This window comes from Bombina bombina, chromosome 1 (assembly GCF_027579735.1).
Source record: "Bombina bombina isolate aBomBom1 chromosome 1, aBomBom1.pri, whole genome shotgun sequence".
Lineage (NCBI taxonomy): Eukaryota > Metazoa > Chordata > Amphibia > Anura > Bombinatoridae > Bombina > Bombina bombina.
Window position 1 is genome coordinate 599,422,882 of NC_069499.1, and position 18,429 is coordinate 599,441,310.

General features: G+C 40.6%; 1 protein-coding gene across 1 annotated transcript in view; it reads left to right on the top strand.

Moving 5' to 3' along the window:
- Positions 1-18,429, top strand: part of ARHGAP36 (Rho GTPase activating protein 36) — a 111,959-nt gene that overhangs the window by 14,225 nt on the left and 79,305 nt on the right. The window contains exon 4 of the mRNA XM_053698934.1: positions 5,083-5,309. Within this exon, the coding sequence (XP_053554909.1) occupies positions 5,083-5,309 (227 nt within the window). The remainder of the gene's footprint in view (positions 1-5,082; positions 5,310-18,429) is intronic.

An 18,429-nucleotide genomic window follows, 5' to 3' on the forward strand; every position in this document is an offset into this window, starting at 1 on the left:
TCTTCTAGGTCAGTTGCCACTTCTTGGGCCTTCAAGAATGATACTTCAGTTGACCAGATTTGCAAGGCAGCTACTTGGTCTTCTTTGCATACTTTTACAAAATTCTACCATTTTTATATTTTTGCTTCTTCTGAGGCAACCTTTGGTAGTAAGATCCTTCAGCAGTTGTCTGAGCTTGATTTTTTTTCTTGCTTGATTTTTTTTTTAAATGCATTAAAACATTTTTTTTTATTGGATCTAATTTTTCAGTGAAAAATAATGTTTTTTTTTTTTAAATCCCTCCCTTTATGTTATTTATGCTTACCTGATACATTAATTTATTTTTTGGGTTTATTATTTTCTTTAGCACATCTTTTTCTTACCTCATTATGCTTGGCTATACGTTAAACTGATGTATGTGTGTGTGTGTGGAGGGGGGGGGTTATAGGTTTTATAGAATCTTTGCCTCATCCTAGTGGTAAAGAAGGGTAATTCCCAGTAGTAATGGATCGTGGACTCCACTATCAAATAAATTAATTTATCAGGTTGGTACGCATAAATTATGTTTTTTATTTGGAAATACAAGTTTTTGTTTAGAATACAAATTTTTAATTACAAATATAATTCTTTTTTTTGGAAGTACAATCTTCTTTTTTGGAAATACAATTAAATTTTTTCTTTTTCTGTTTCAAAACACTGTTAAAAATAAATGCTAGTTCACATTTTGCTAAAGAACTTGTGATGTCACAGCAGGAATATCATCAGTTTGACTGGGTACTAGCAATTTGCTTTGTTTTCAATTAAATGTGGAAAAGTAGCTGACAACCCCAGCACAACCGTAATATGAGGTAAACTTTTTAACATTTATCATGTAAGATACAACATGGCTTAACATGTCAAATAGTTATTATTAATTATTGTATTAATTGTGATGTTTTAATTACAGTTTTCATGGCGCAGAAAAACTCACTCTAGTATGTGGTTTTCCTTCAGAATATTTTTTTTTATGTTGTCATTTAGCTAAGTAAAACTCTCAGAACCTTTTGCAATCTATATTACTAGTTGAGCACTGCTTTATGGAACATGGTCAACATAACACTGGCAGTAAAAAAAGTTTATTTAATTTTTTTGCTTACCCAGCAAAACCCAGTGATGTGCGGTGAGGTCAGAGGCTGGTGAGGCACTGGCTGTGATACACCCGAGCAACATGTATGAACCCGACAAAGGCAGCTTAAATTTACAATTTAATTGGCATGTTTACTGCTATTATTACATTTGCTTCATTCTCTTGGTATCCTTTGTTGAAGGATATGCAGATACTGGGTGCTAACTGAACACATTAAATGAGCCAATGACAAGAGGCATGTATGTGAAGCCACCAAACACCAGATGCTCCCAGTAGTGCATTGCTGCTCCTTAGCCTACCTAGGTAAGCTTTTCAAAGGATATCAAAAGAAAATATCATAATGCAAATGATTCAAATGCAATTACTGTATGTGACAGTGAAATAAGTCACATAAACTATATATGAAACCAAAGCAAGTGTATTTGTGTGACTGTGTTGTGTGTGCATTTCTTTGTATATGTCTGTGTTTGTAAGTGTGTGTGTGCTGTGTGTGCGTGTTGTCGTCTCTGTAAATTGCTTTCATTAGTCTCTGTGCCGTCATTACATCTGCAATCAGTTTGTTAGCAAGGTCTCATAGACCAAATAAATATTAAGTAATGTAATAATATAAAAATAAATAAATTAATGTATAGAAAAACTTTTCTTTTTCCTAAGATTTAATAACAGTACAGTGTAATATTACCACAAGCTTCAATTTTTTTTTTAACAATGAGAACCAGAACTGTCTGCAGACAAGAATCAGCTGCTCTCCAATTCCCTTCCAGAAAGCTTTAACAAGTTTTGCTCCTGTAATATACAAGGTTTTTCTACTTACTGCTAAAACCTCTAAGGATTGCTCACACACCCCTAGCAAGAAAAATACACACTAAGGACTGAACCAAATCCTCTTGGGAGTTCTAGAGATTTTCATCTGACTACTATCCAATCACCAGCCTGACTAAGCAGAAGCTGTGTATCCAGTCACCAGCCTGGCTTAGTAGAAGCTGTGTATCCAGTCTGGGATGCCAGTCAAACTCCTCTAGAGCCAGATAACTCTGCACCAGTGCCTAACAATACTCCTATGAGCATGACACCAATAAAAGATAATACAAAAACTATCTAAAAATGGGTTACTCAGTGGGAACCTTGATTTTCCAGAGAACACAGAAAGAATATCTTGTCTTTTGTATATGGGTTCCTGGGTGACTTTGTACTTGTCTGTCAGTCACTCTCTTCCAAACAATGCTGTCCATGCTAGTTAACATAAATAAGTATTAATGATTATAAAGCATATCTCATATACTGAAGCTGCTAAGATATATTTTTAATTTATATAATAATTTCTGTCAAATTAGATTCCGACTCTCTTAAATGTTTTATCACAAAAGGCTAATTTGCTATTGCTATATTGCAATTTTCATTCCTTACTATCTATATTTGACTGTATCTTTAAAATGATGTTTGGTCATTGGTCAACCAGTAGCTATTGTTCAGATGTGCAGTGCACTAATCTTGTGTATGTGTACAACAATAGTTCCAAACTTGCTGCCAAGCAGCCAAGATGGGATGCTATGGCAGTGATATAGCACTTCTAATCTGCATTGCTGCTTTGGCAGATGGGGTGATCCTAGTGTAATGCTGTACAATGAAGTCACCTGCTTTGTTCTTCCTTGGACCTTTAGTACTTGTATTAATTAACTCTTTCTGCCCTGAGTGTCAAGATTCCTGTCCTTTCTGATCCATCTCATTCTCTGTAGGATAGGAGTTAGGTCGGACTTATCAATAACTGAATAGTTTAATTAAAACATTTAAGCAAGAGTAGGCTTTATTATTTAGGTGTAAACATGCGTTTTCCACACATATGTTGTGTTTATGTATGCATGTATTAATTTAATAATGACTTAGCTGCAAGTGAAATATATTTCACTTGCAGCTAAGACATTATTAAATTAAATACATGCATACATAATGCTACTACTCGGCATTAAAATTGTAAAAAAAAAGTCAATAAGGCATACTTTGCTGCTGGTAATGGGGAGCTCCAACGCTCCTCACCGCAAGTCCACAACTGGTCCTGAGCTGATGAGGTTGTCACTGTCAGACACTGAGAGACTGTCTGTCACTCCACCCCCGTCCTCCTGAGTCCTCCAGGACCTCATCCATAGTCCACACCACACAGCCACAACCGCAGCTGAGCACTTTCAGCACACAGGGCACTGAGGGCAGGGCAGTACGGGCACACACTCTCAGCAGCAGCTCCCTCCTGTACTGAGTCTCTTTCCACCTGAAGTCTGACTGTGTCGGCGCGACGTCACGTAAATCTGACGTCACGTGACCCACACTCTGTCACTCAGCAGCCCAGCAGGCACGCCTCCCCGGCTGATTGGCTGAGTGATCTAGCTCCATCATGGAGGCGGTTTTGAGAACCGCCTCCATTGGAGCTTGTATGAGGGCCGGCGAGACACCACTGGGTGGCGCTAGCTCTAAGTAAGCAGTGGAAGTTATTCAAATCCATGTTGCGCAATTAATGGAGGAAAGCAGACCGGCTCACTGCCTCCTAATTGTGCAACAATGGATGCTGAATTTGGCAGCGCAAGCGCAGTACAAATAAAATAATTATAATTTGGGTAATCGCCGTCGGGGGTGGGGGCACCCTTGGGGCGGGGGTGGGAGTAGCCAAAAAAAATAAGAAGACAAAAAATACTTTTTTTTTTTTAATAAATATTATTTAAAATCTTTTTTCTCCAATTGCCTCCCCTGCCTCATATTACTGCACGTCACTGGCAAAACCCCACACTGTCTATCAGTTAAATAATTGCAGAAGGTCATTATCTTTCAAAATATATAATGGGGTCTCTGTTGGTTTGCTGCCACCTTTATTATCTTGCTATGGTGGCACCAAAAACTTGAGGTCATTGTTGTTGTTTACTCTGGAGATAATGGGAAACCTTATTGCTTTAAAGGGACAATATACAACAATTTTCATATAACTGCATGTAATAGACACTACTATAAACAATAATATGCATAGATACTGATATAAAAATCCAGTATAAAACCGTTTAAAAACTTACTTAGAAGCTCCCAGTTTAGTTCTGTTGAAAAGGTTAGCTGGAACACCCACTGCAAGTGGTTGTATACCAAAAAGAGGAGACACTCCCCCTTCCTCTGCATATGAAAAGACTCTTTACACAAACAGGAGCAAGCTGGAGTAGGTATACATCAGTATACTTCTAAAACTTTGGGACTTGGTTAGGAGTCATTTAAAAATAAACAAAACTATACTGTATGGGCTATATAAATGGATCATCTACAAAATATTTATGCAAAGAATAATCTAGTGTATAATGTCCCTATAACTCCTGGTTATCAAGTCTATCCACAAAGACCTATTTGCTTCTTGCTGGAATTTAACTTGACATGAATAGATCTGATTTCATATTGTGATTAGCGTTAATCTTACGATCAGTTATTATATTGAGTTACTAATATGCATTTATGTCTGATGTCTCTTTTTGTCTTCCTATTTTTAACGTGATATCTTCAGAGGCTGCCCCTGCTAGAAGTATTCCCATCAGTTCTCAAATACCTTCACCAAAAGACAATTTCAGTCTATCATATGAATGATGGTCTTAATAATATCTCATCTTCATTAGGTTAATGCAATTTCATTTTAAAATTTAGTGCTGCCAATTAGGTATCCTAATTTAACAACTAAGTGATAGATAGTAAAATTAGGCTGTTTGGCCAATCCTGTGTAATGTCATCATGATGTCATCAGTGGGCGGAGCTTGGCAGACATTTCAAAGCAGCAAGAAACAATATTCATTTTAAAATTATTAGAGATCTACTTTAGATGACAATTAGGTATAATGGAACAGGTTAATAAAAAGTGTGATACTAAAGGGTGACTAAGGATAATTAAGTAGAAGGTGGGGGCTTTGATTTACAGTAATTTCATTTATATAAATGCTTAATTTTACCTCTGTATCTTGCAGATGCCCCCTCTGGCCTGTTTGGGGTTCCCCTATCAGATGTCATTGCTCAAGACCGTGTGGAGAAGCAACGTATCTCTGTTGTACGGAGCCGCAGAGGCTTTGAAGAGGTGGAGAGTACTGTACTTACTTTCCGGGTGCATAGCCAGCGCTCTTCCCACCGAGGTGCATCACTGGAAGTGCCACTCATACCCACCATGAATGACAGCATGACAAGGGCAAGGAGGAGGGTGAGGATCAGCCACAAATGAAAATACTCACAGCACACAAGTTACTTGCTCTCTGTAATACTGAAACCCATACTTGATTTCATTCTGTGCTTCTTTCTGAGCATTGCACTGCAGCCAAATAGAAAATACAAATACAAATTATTATTATTATTATTATTCTTTATTTATAAAGCGCCAACAGATTCTGCAGCGCTGCCCATGGGTACAAGGATAACAGTACAGTGGAGAAACAATACGATAAGACACAAAATTTTACAGACAAATACAGGGGGAGTTGAGGGCCCTGTTTCCGTGGGAACTTACAATCTAGATGGGTAGGAGGATTGGAAACAGGAGGTGGGGACTGCAGAGGTGAGAATGATATTAGTGAGGAGATAGAGGGCAACTGTTAGTTAGTTGGTTAGTTTGTTAATAAGTCGGGTGATAAGCTTCCCTGAACAGAAAGGTCTTTAGGGAACGTTTAAAGGAGGAGAGGTTAGGGGCAAGTCTGACATCTCGAGGAAGTGCGTTCCAGAGGGTTGGTGCCGCACGAGAGAAGTCCTGTAGTCTAGAATGAGAGGAGGTGATGGTAGAGGATGCAAGAAGCAGGTCGTTGTTGGATCTTAGGGGACAGGCAGGAGTATATTTGTTGATGAGTGAGGACAGGTAGGGTGGGGCAGCATTGGTGAGGGCTTTGTAGGTCAGGGTGAGAATTTTGAATTTAACTCTGTTGTGAATGGGGAGCCAGTGAAGGGACTCACAGAGAGGCGCAGCAGAAACAGAGCGTCGAGAGAGGTGGATTAGTCTGGCGGATGCATTTAGGACGGATTGGAGGGGAGAGAGGCGGGAGAGAGGGAGGCCAGTTAGTAAGTTGTTACAGTAGTCAAGTCTGGAAATTACCAGGGAGTGGATGAGCTGTTTGGTAGTTTCAGCACTCAGAAACGGGCGAATTTTGGAGATATTGCGTAGGTGGTTGCGGCAGGATGAAGAGAGCAGTTGGATGTGGGGAATGAAGGACAGATTTGAGTCAAGCGTGACTCCGAGGCAGCGGACTTGGGGTGATGGGGAGATAGTGGTGCCGCCAACAGTGATAGAGAAATTAGAGACGGGAGTGGAGCTAGAGGGGGGAATTAGAAGTAGTTCGGTCTTGGACATATTTATTTTTAGGTGGTGAGAGGCCATCCAGGAAGAAATGCCAGATAAGCAGTCGCTGATGTGAGAGTTGACAGAAGGAGAGAGTGCAGGGGTGGAAAGGTAGATCTGGGTATCATCAGCATAGAGGTGATAGCTGAAGCCATAGCTGTTGACAAGTTTACCCAGTGAAGAAGTGTAAATAGAGAAGAGTAGAGGACCCAGGACAGAGCCTTGAGGTACTCCAACAGACAGGGGCAATAGAGAGGAGGAGTCACCAGCAAAAGAGACTGAGAAGGATCTGTTAGAGAGATAAGAGTGAATCCAGGAGAGGGCAGTGTCACAGAGACCAAGAGAACTGAGAGACTGTAGGAGAAGGGGATGGTCAACAGTGTCAAAGGCAGCAGATAGGTCAAGTAAGATGAGTATAGAGTAGTAGCCTTTGTTTTTAGCAGAAAGGAGATCGTTAGTAACCTTGGTGAGAGCAGTTTCAGTTGAGTGTTGGGGACGGAAGCCAGATTGCAGGGGGTCAAGCAATGAGTTGGACGACAGGAAGTGGGTTAGGCGATTGAAAACTAGTTTTTCGAGGAGTTTTGAAGCTAGTGGGAGCAGTGATATGGGGCGGTAGTTTGCAGGGGAGTTAGGGTCGAGGGAGGGTTTTTTGAGGATGGGGGTGACCTTCGCATGTTTGAAGGAGGCAGGGAATGAGCCGGTAGAAAGGGATAGGTTAAATATGTGAGTAAGAGCCGGAGTGAGGGTGGTAGACAGAGGAGGAATTAGATGTGAAGGAATAGGGTCAAGTGGGCAGGTAGTGAGGTGTGAGGAAGACAAAAGGGAAGCCACTTCACTCTCGGTGGTTGGGAGGAGGGTGCAGAGAGTGGCAGAGGGGGGTGACTGGGAGCGGAGTTGGGAGATTGCAGGTTTGTGTTGGGATGTTTCCTCGGATTGCAAGTGTTTTATTGAGAAAATAGTCAGCGAGGTCTTGAGCACTGAATGCAGATGAGGGGGGTGGTGCAGGTTGGTAGAGGAGAGAGTTGAAAATAGAGAAGAGTCTTTTAGGGTTTGAGGAGTGAGTGGATATAAGAGAGGAGAAGTAGGTTTGCTTAGCTAAGCGAAGGGCAGAGGTGTAAGAGTAGAGAATGAACTTATAGTGCATGAAATCATGTTCAGAGCGGGATTTCCTCCAGGCACGCTCAGCAGTGCGGGAGCATTTTTGTAGGTGACGTGTTTGTTGGGAGTGCCAGGGTTAGAGCGGACGACGTGGGGCTTTGCGAGGTTGGGGTGGAGCGAGAGTGTCAAGTGCAGCAGAGAGAGTATTGTTAAAGTGGGTTATAGCAAGGTCAGGGCAGGATATCGTGGAAGTGTGGGGGAGGCGTAGTTGAATAAGATTGGAGAGTTGGGGAGCGTCCACAGTGTGCAGATTTCTGCTGGTGTAGGGGCGAGAGGGGGAAGTAGGTTTAGTATCTATATTAGGATTAAAGGTGAGCAGATGGTGGTCTGAGATGGGAAATGGGCAACATGCAACATTAGAGAGAGAGCAGAGATAGGAGAATACCAGATCAAATGAGTGTCCTTCGCAGTGGGTAGGGAATAGGGTGGATTGTGACAGGAGGTGAAGGAGTTAGTGAGTGAGAGAAGTTTAGAGGCAGCAGGGGCAGATGGCTTGTCAATGGGGATGTTGAAGTCCCCTAGAATTAGAGCAGGTGTATTTGTGGAGAGAAAGGAAGGAAGCCAGGCAGCAAAGTTGTCAAGGAATTGGGAAGTTGGTCCAGGGGGGCGATAGATAACTACCACTCTGAGAGAGAGGGGAGAACAGGCGAATGCAGTGCACTTCAAAGGAAGAAAAGGAGAGAGATGGAAATGGGGATAGGTACTGATAGGAGCAGGAGGGGGAGAGTAAGATGCCAACACCGCCACCGTGTCTCTCACCTGGTCTAGGTGTGTGGCTAAAGTGAATACCACCATGTGTGAGAGCAGCAATGGAAGCAGTGTCAGAGGAAGATAGCCAGGTTTCAGTAATAGCTAAGAGGTTGAAAGCGTTGGAAACAAACAGGTTGTGAACAGTTGTAAGCTAATCCGCTACAACTATACGTTTTCATGTCTTTCCACCTGTTACATGTGTACTACTACATAGGCACATACCATTATTGGGAACTATCCCTTCGTGACTAATATGGGGGTATCAAATTCTTCATTACTGGTACTTGAGGACTCTAGATTATATACATTACCAACATCTTCTTTCCTTTGTTGGGAAGGTTGTGGTAGTTTTAGGGACTCCACTGCTACAGGCCTGTCCTTTTAGGAGGCTTGCTGCTGCTCAAGCAGAATCAGATTCCAGAACCACTTGTTTACAGGGCTGCAGTTTTTCGAATCACCACTAGATTAGGTTAAAAAATTGTGGTGGCTGAAAAATAATTGGGGAAAAGAAAGCTCTGCACATAAGGCAAGCAGTTTACTGTGATATGTGTTTTTCTTAGTGCTGTAGTGTTTGTTACGGGTGTTTGCTAGGCTGTGCATCAACTCTCTCTTGTGTATGTATGTGCATGTCTATGTGTGTGAGTGTATATGTATGTGTGCCTGTGTGCATGTGTTTGTGCATATGTATGTGTTAGTGTGCATGTGTTTGTATGTGTGTATACATATATATATATATATATATATATAAATATATATATGTGTGCATATATGTATGTGTGCATGTGTTTGTGTGTGTGTATGTGGCTATAAGTATACAGTATGTATGTTTTGTGTGTGTGTAATGTGTGTGTATGTGTATATATGTTTATGTATGTGTGCATTTTTGTGTGTGTGTATGTGGCTATAATTGTATGTATGTTATGTGTGTTTGTGTAATGTGTGTGTATGTGTATATTTGTGTATGTATGTGTGCATGTGTTTGTGTGTGTGTATGTGGCTATAAGTATATGTATGTTTTTTGTGTGTGTAATGTGTGTGTATGTGTATATATTTGTATGTATGTGTGCATGTGTTTGTGTGTGTATGTTGCTTTAAGTATATGTATGTTTTTTGTGTGTGTAATGTATGTGTATATATGTGTATGTATGTGTGCATGTGTTTGTGTGTGTATGTGGCTATAAGTGTATGTATATGTGTTTGTGTGTGTAATGTGTGTGTATGTGTATGTATGTGTGCATGTGTGTGTGTGTGTGTGTGTATGTGGCTATAAGTACTGTATATGTATGTTTTGGGTGTGTGTGTAAGTTGGTATATGTGTATATGTTTGTGTATTTGTGTGTATTTGAGTGTATTGCTCATTACCTTTGAAAGGGGTGCTGTTCAAATGAGGGGGGCCCTGCTACAGGCTTTGCCCTGGAGCCCAGTGAGTTCTTGTTACGCCTCTATATTGTCTGGAATTATCAGTGAATAAATTACGGGGATTGATTGTGTTGAGATAACAAAAAACAAAACTTTACAAAAATTACAGATTAAATGCACATTAACTGATCATTAGCTGATAAACAATATCCACAGCCTTACCTCAAGCATATAAACAAAATAAAATCAGTTTTTCATCACAACCTCACCCCCCTCAAAAAACTAAAGACCAAATCAACAGTAACAAAAAATAATACAGGCAGATTTTAAAGTAAATTGTAGGACAAACAGGCATATAAATAGTGATTACAATACTATATTTTGCATTTTTTTTATACAGTGCTTACTTTGACATTTCGGATGACTATGAATGAGCTGATAAATACTGCATTAGAGGGCAGTGATTGAATGAGATTTTCTGTTGCATTTTTTTTGCTGGATAAGTTATCAGTTATCTTTCACATTGTTCCACACTGACTGCTGCTCAGTTCTATGGTTCGTCTTGCTCACTGATACTGGGTCATAATAGTTACCTTTCATATTATTGTCATTAAAGTTATAAATGTGCAATAATAAAATGCTACAATGTAACCACTGCAAAGGTGATAAGGACATAGATAAATTCACCTCCGGAGTGTTGATACACCACTACTGCAGAGCTCAACATCCGGTAATTGGTGGCTAAGTACATATACTCCCTGTGATTGGCTCACCAGCAAACACAAACGCGTTCATTTTGATTTCTTTCCAGTGCTACAACATGAGCTATGATTGTGCCATATAGTAGCCCATCACTGATAACATAAGCTGCTTTGCTTAAAGTGATACTAAAGCCAATTTGTTTGTTTTTTTCATGGTTCAGGTAGAGCATGCAATTTTTTAATTTATTTTTATTTTTATTTAATGTGCAGTACAATTTAGATGATAACGCTGCTTTCTATTGGCAGTGATAAATCACAGCTCACTACCCAAGTGTATGTAATAAACAGCAACACACATATAGAGTTCATGATTTACTCCACTCCGAAGTGACAAGTGTGTCGGTTCATCCTACATGGGAGGGTGTAATGTCCCTAATTGTCTAACCAACCGAGTGGGAATATTTGATAAAACCCTATTTACCGTTTACATAGGCAGTCAATGAACTGTATCTCAACACAACCCTGAATAAATATAAAGGGGAATTAGGGAACATCCAGACACACTTAGTTTATCTTTGCACCTATTTCCAACAATTGGACTTCATATCATATATTTAATATTCTTTGTAGCACCGGAGCAAAATTGCAAATTACCCATATAACAAGTAAGCTCGAAACCCGCATAGGATTTTGCTACCATTTCAAGTTATAGCACTTTTTGCTCAAGAATCACAGGGGGCACCTGGCTGCAGTACGATTATTAACCCTATTGAACTTTTATGCCATTTTGTGGCCCCCTTTAATTCATTCAACCTTGATTTGGTTTATTTAACTACCCCATTTTAGGTTTTGGTCATTGAATAATTAATTCTAAGGGTATCCAATTTTATTTTAAAGAGGTATTATCCTCTGGAACTTTACCCTGATTGGTGATTCACTCATTTTATCACACTGTGTTTTTAATTTACATTCGGCTAGATTACGAGTTGTGGGTTAGGCTTAAAAAGCAGCGTTGGCCGGTCCTAACCCTGCTTTTTAATGACCGCTGGTATTACGAGTCTTGCAGGTACAGGTTTACCGCTCACTTTTTTGGCCAGACTTGGAAATACCGCAAATCCACTTACGTAAATTGGGTATCCTATTTTTTCAATGGGACTTGCATAACGCCAGTATTACGAGTCTGACAAAAAGTGAGCGGTACACCCTCTCCTGTCAAGACTGGTACTGCATTTTAAAGTCAGTAGTTAAGAGTTTTACACTACAACGCCGTAGCATAAAACTCTTAACTAAAGTGCTAAAAAGTACACTAACATAAACTACCTATTAACCCCTAAACCGAGGCCCTCCCACATCGCAAACACTATAATACATTTTTTAACCCCTAATTTGCCGAACCGGATATCGCAACCACTATAATAAATATATTAACCCCTAAACCGCCGCACTCCAGCCTCGCAAACACTAATTCAATTTTATTAACCTCTAATCTGCCGTTCCTAACATCGCTGCCACCTACCTACATTTATTAACCCCTAATCTGCCGACCCCAACGTCGCCGCCACTATATTAAATTTATTAACCCCTAAACCTAAGTCTAACCCTAACCCCCCCAACTTAAATATAATTTAAATAAATCTAAATAAAATTCATATCATTAACTAAATTATTACAATTTAAAACTAAATACTTACCTGTAAAATAAACCCTAAGCTAGCTACAATATAACTAATAGTTACATTGTATCTAGCTTAGGCTTTATTTTTATTTTACATGCAAGTTAGTATTTATTTTAACTAGGTAGAATAGTTACTAAATAGTTATTAACTATTTAATAACTACCTAGCTAAAATAAATACAAATATACCTGTAAAATAAAACCTAACCTAAGTTACACTAACACCTAACACTATTCTATAATTAAATTAATTGCCTAAATTAAATACAATTAAATAAAATTAGCTAAAGTACAAAAACAAACAAACACTAAATTACAGAAAATAATAAACAAATTACAAGATTTTTAAACTAATTACACCTAATCTAATCCCCCTAACAAAATAAAAAAGCCCCCCAAAATAAAAAAGCCCTACCCTACACTAAATTACAAATAGCCCTTTAAAGGGCCTTTTGCGGGGCATTGCCCCAAAGTAATCAGCTCTTTTACCTGTAAAAAAAACTTACAAATCCCCCCCAACATTAAAACCCACCACCCACACAACCAACCCTACTCTAAAACCCACCCAATCTCCCCTTAAAAAACCTAACACTAACCCCTTGAAGATCACCTTAGTGGGAGACGTCTTCATCCAACCGGGCCGAAGTCCTCAACAAAGCCGGGAGAAGTCTTCATCCAAGCCGGGCAAAGTGGTCCTCCAGACGGGCAGAAGTCTTCATCCAGATGGCATCTTCTATCTTCATCCATCCGGCACGGAGCGGGTCCATCTTCAAGACATCCGAATTCTATCAGCCAATCGGAATTAAGGTACAAAAAATCCTATTGGCTGATGCAATCAGCCAATAGGATTGAGCTGGCATTCAATTGGCTGATTGAAACAGCCAATAGAATGCCAGCTCAATCCTATTGGCTGATCCAATTGGCCAATAGGATTTTTTCTACCTTAAGTCTGATTGGCTGATAGAATTCTATTAGCCAATCGGAATTGAAGGGACGCCATCTTGGATGACATCATTTAAAGGAACTTTATTCAGTCTTAGCCGTCGGAAGAAGAGGATGCTCTGCGTCGGATGTCTTGAAGATGGACCCGCTCCGCGCCGGATGGATGAAGATAGAAGATGCCGTCTGGATGAAGACTTCTGCCCGTCTGGAGGACCACTTTGCCCGGCTTGGATGAAGACTTCTCCCGGCTTCATTGAGGACTTCGGCCAGGTTGGATGAAGACATCTCCCGGTAAGGTGATCTTCAAGGGGTTAGTGTTAGGTTTTTTTAAGGGGGGGTTGGGTGGGTTTTAGAGTAGGGTTGGTTGTGTGGGTGGTGGGTTTTAATGTTGGGGGGAGATTGTAATTTTTTTTACAGGTAAAAGAGCTGATTACTTTGGGCCAATGCCCCACAAAAGGCCCTTATAAGGGCTATTTGTAATTTAGTGTAGGGTAGGGCTTTTTTATTTTAGGGGGGCTTTTTTATTTTGTTAGGGGGATTAGATTAGGTGTAATTAGTTTAAAAATCTTGTAATTTGTTTATTATTTTCTGTAATTTAGTGTTTTTTTTTTGTACCTTAGCTAATTTTATTTAATTGTATTTAATTTAGGCAATTAATTTAATTATAGAGTAGTGTTAGGTGTAATTGTAACTTTGGATAGGTTTTATTTTACAGGTAAATTTGTATTTATTTTAGCTAGGTAGTAATTAAATAGTTAATAACTATTTAATAACTATTCTACCTAGTTAAAATAAATACAAACTTGCCTGTAAAATAAAAATAAAGCCTCAGCTAGATACAATGTAACTATTAGTTATATTGTATCTATCTTAGGGTTTATTTTACAGGTATTTAGTTTTAAATAGGAATAATTTAGTTAATGATATGAATTTTATTTAGATTTATTTAAATTATATTTAAGTTAGGGGGGGTTAGGGTTAGACTTAGGTTTAGGGGTCAATACATTTAGAATAGTGGCGGCGACGTTGGGGGCGGCAGATTAGGAGTTAATAAATATAATGTAGGTGGCGGCGATGTTGGGGGCAGCATATTAGGGGTTAATAAGTATAATTTAGGTGTTGGCGATGTTGGGGGCAGCAGATTAGGGGTTCATAACTATAATGTAGGTGGCGGCGGTATCCGGAGCGGCAGATTAGGGGTTAATAATATAATGTAGGTGTCGGCGATGTCGGAGGCGGCAGATTAGGGATTAATAAGTGTAAGATTAGGGGTGTTTAGACTCGGGGTTCATGTTAGGGTGTTAGGTGTAGACATACATTTTATTTCCCCATAGGAATCAATGGGGCCTGCGTTAGGAGCTAAACGCTGCTTTTTTTCAGGTGTTAGACTTTTTTTTTCACGAGCACGTTACACCAGCTCACAGCTGACTTAAGCAGCGCTGGTATTGAAGTGAGATTTTAAGCAAAATTTGCTCAATGCTCACTTCTTGTCTGTTAACGCCGGGTTTGTAAAAACCCGTAATACCAGCGCTATCTGTAAGTGAGCGGTGAGCATAAACTGCTCGTTAGCACCGCATAGCCTCTAACGCAAAACTCGTAATCTAGCTGATTATGTTTTATTTTCACCTTATTAAAAGTTAAGTTTTATCCCTTCACCCCTTCTATTGGACGATCCCCAGTTGGGTCCTCCTTGAACCTTTAGGCTCTTATTCCTTAGTGGTGTTAAATTTTAAATAGTGTTTGTGATGCGGGAGGGTGGCGGTTTAGGCGTTAATAGGTAGTTTATGGGTGTTAGTGTACTTTGTAACACTTTAGTTATGAGTTTTGTGAAAAATTTTTGTGGTGCAAAACTCATAACTACTGCTCTCAGGTGGCAGTATGGATCGTGTCGGTAAAGTCTGTAATGCAAGCTTTTTAGCTGGAACGCACAACCTGTAATATCGGCGCAATGAAAATCCCACGCAAAAACGTCATTTTTTTAAAGTGCGGAATGGATGTTGCGTTACAGGCTAAAATGCTTGCGCTATTGCTATACCGACACGACTCGTGATAGCTGCGTTTCTGCCATTACGCTGAAATTGCCATTTTTTCAGCGTTAAAAGCCGTAATGCAGAACTCGAAATCTACCTGTCTGTGAGCTTCTTTCTTTGTTAACACTTAATTTTATTCTTCTTTCTAACTGTTAATGGTGCCTCCTGCAGTTCCTTCTCTGCTGTTGCTTGTTCTTAAAGGGACATTAAATTGTTTATATATATATATAAAACTACTTTTTCTTTCCATAAGGCAGGGATAGTCCACAACTTCATTCCTTACTGTTGGGAAATACAACACCTGGCCACCAGGAGGAGGCAAAGACACCCCAGCCAAAGGCTTAAATATCCCTCCCACTTCCCCTATCCTCCCAGTCATTCTTTGCCTTTTGTCACTAGAGAAGGTGGCAGAGAAGTGACAGAAGATTTGGATAGTCCTGTAATGGGTATGTTCCCTTCAAGAGAGGACTGGAGTTTTAAGTAATCATATAAACCTCTCAGTGAAAGTATTTATGAAAGTTAGAGTCTGGAGATGCAGGGAAAAGTTTTTCTGTGAAACCATCCAGGCTGTTAGCTAACAATTCCTGAGCTATCAGTGTTGACGAGTTTCACTGCTTGCTTTTAATCACTCAGGTCCCTGTCAGAGCGTCGCTACAAGGCTGTCACACTTGAGAGGCTGTATCTGTTTCACAGCATGGATCCTAGAGGGTAAGTCCGCTTTATTGTTATAGCAGGGACTCCTGTATAGGGACACAGTGTGACTTCTCTATAACTCAATAGGATCAGGGGTAATATCTCCTTTAGGGAGATTATTGGGAACAGTTATGGGGATCTTTATGTTCTGCATTAGGTTTGGAGACAGGTTTCACTTTAGTTTTTGGGATCATAAAATTGTGTGCTTTTGGCTTGGGAACAGACAGGTTTCACTTTCATTTTTGAGTGTTGCACAGTTTTAGCAGGGGAAGTCCTGTCTTGCGCACCACGTGACCAGGTGCGGCCTCTTTCACTTCTTTGCAATCCTGCTGCAGACAGCACTCCTGAGGAGAGCGTTTCACTGATCATTTTTCTGTGTCTAGGAGGTGGTGAGTGCCCCAGCCATTGGGATTGTAAAAGTGCCTGTTTATATTAAAAATGCTTGTTTTTTGTATAGTTTTTTATTACATGTGTGGAATTACATACCAAAGCTATGGAGGACTCTGATACTACGTTAGAGGGTTCCACTCCTTCTATAGTGAATAATAATACTCAACCGCTTCACATGCAGTTCCACGCGGCACAGCTAATTCTCCATGTGGAGGGGACCTTTTTCCTGTGGACTTCACCGTGCAGCTACAATTGGCAGTGTCTGCGGCCCTGAGTGCCCTACCTATCTCTGGGAAACGTAAGAGAAAGCTATGGCTATGGAGGACTCTGATACAACGTTAGAGGGTTCCACTCCTTCTATAGTGAATAATAATACTTGTCTACTCAAACCGCTTCACATGCAGTTCCCCACGGCACAGCTAATTCTCCATGTGGAGGGAGCCTTTTTCCTGTGGACTTCACCGTTCAGCTACAATTGGTGGTGTCTGCGGCCCTGAGTGCCCTACCTATCTCGGGGAAACGTAAGAGAAACGTTAAACATAGTTCTCCCGACTTAGAGTCATCTAAATTTCTATTGGATCTAGCCTGTATGTCTCAGCTATCTGAGGATAAGTTAACCAATGTAGCGTCAGATGGTGAACTTTCTGAGTCGGAGACGTCTGTTACTAAGTGTCCTCCGGTGTAGGAACCCTCCTTTAGATTAAAAATTAAACATTTAATTTTTTACTAAAGGAGGTCCTGTCTACACTAGAGGTTCCAGAGGCTAAGCTACCTGAGGATCCTAAGATCCCTAAGTTAGACAGGCTCTACGAAAACAGGAAGGTCCCATAGACTTTTCCTGTACCAGTTTGTATGATGAATGGGAAAGAATCGGAACTTCCTTTTCTCCCTCGGCAACTTTTAAGAAATTGTTTCTGGTCCTTGACTCGCAAATAGAATTGTGGGGTTCCATACCTAAGGTGGATGGCACCATTTTGACGCTAGTTAAGCATACTACTATCCCCCTTGAGGATAGTTCATTCTTTAGAGAGCCTATGGACAAGAAATTGGAAACTATCCTGAGGAGAATGTTCCAACACACAGGGTTTTTATTCCAACCTGCGGCAGCAGTAGCCTCGGTGATGGGAGCAGTTACCTACTGGTGCAAGAATTCAGGAGAAAATTAAGGCATTAAGAATTGCTAACTCCGTCTGTGATGCGAATATGCAAATTATTCGCCTGAACACAAAGGCTTCAGGTTTTGTGGTTCTAGCCCCGTCGGGCTCTCTGGTTGAAGTCTTTTTCTGCGGATATGACTTCTAATTCCAGGTTACTTTCTCTCCCCTTCAAGGGGAAGATCTTATTCGGACCAGGTCTGGACTCCATCATTTCCACTTTTACCGGAGGTAAAGGAGCCTTCCTGCCACAGGATATGAAGAACAGACCTAAGGGACGACAGTCATCGAATTTTCATTCCTTTCATTCAGACAAGACCCAATGATCTCAATCCTCAACCAAGTCCGAGCAGCCCAAGAGTACTTGGAAGCCGGCTGAGTCCTGGAACAAGTCCAAGCTGATAACAAGTCGGGAAGGAAGTGGCGGCCCCTGATCCGGGATCGGATTGAGTAGGGGGCAGATTGTGGCTTTTCTCAGACGCTTGGTTTCAGGATGTTCAGAACCCTTGGGTTCTGGAGGTCGTATCTCAGGCATACCAGATAGGATTCAAGTCCCATCCACCCAGGGGCAGATTCCTTTTCTCCAGACTGTCTACAAGACCAGAGAAGAGGACAGCATTTTTAGTTTGCGTACGGGACCTAGTCTAGTAATTGTCCCGGTACCTGCATCAGAAAGAGGTCTGGGGTTCTATTCAATTATCTTTGTGGTTTCCAAGAAGGAGGGAACTTTTCGTCCAATTCTGGACTCGAAGTCCATGAACTAATCTCTAAGATTCCCATCCTTCAAGATGGAGACAATAAGATCAATCCTTCCTCTGGTTCTGTAAGGACATTTTTTGACTACCATAGACCTGAAGGATGCATACCTTCACATTCCGATACACAGGGAACATTTTCAATTCCTGAGGTTTGCATTTCTGGACCAACACTTTCAGTTCATAGCACTTCTATTTGGCTTAGCTACTGCTCCAATATTTACGAAGGTTCTGGGAGCTCTCCTAGCGGTTGCCAGAACACGAGGTATCGCAGTAGCACTTTACCTGGACGATATCTTGGTACAGACACCATCTTTTCGTCTAGCAAGGGAGCACTTAGAATTCCTTCTAAGTCTTCTTCAGTCACCTGGATGGAAGATAAACTTGAAAA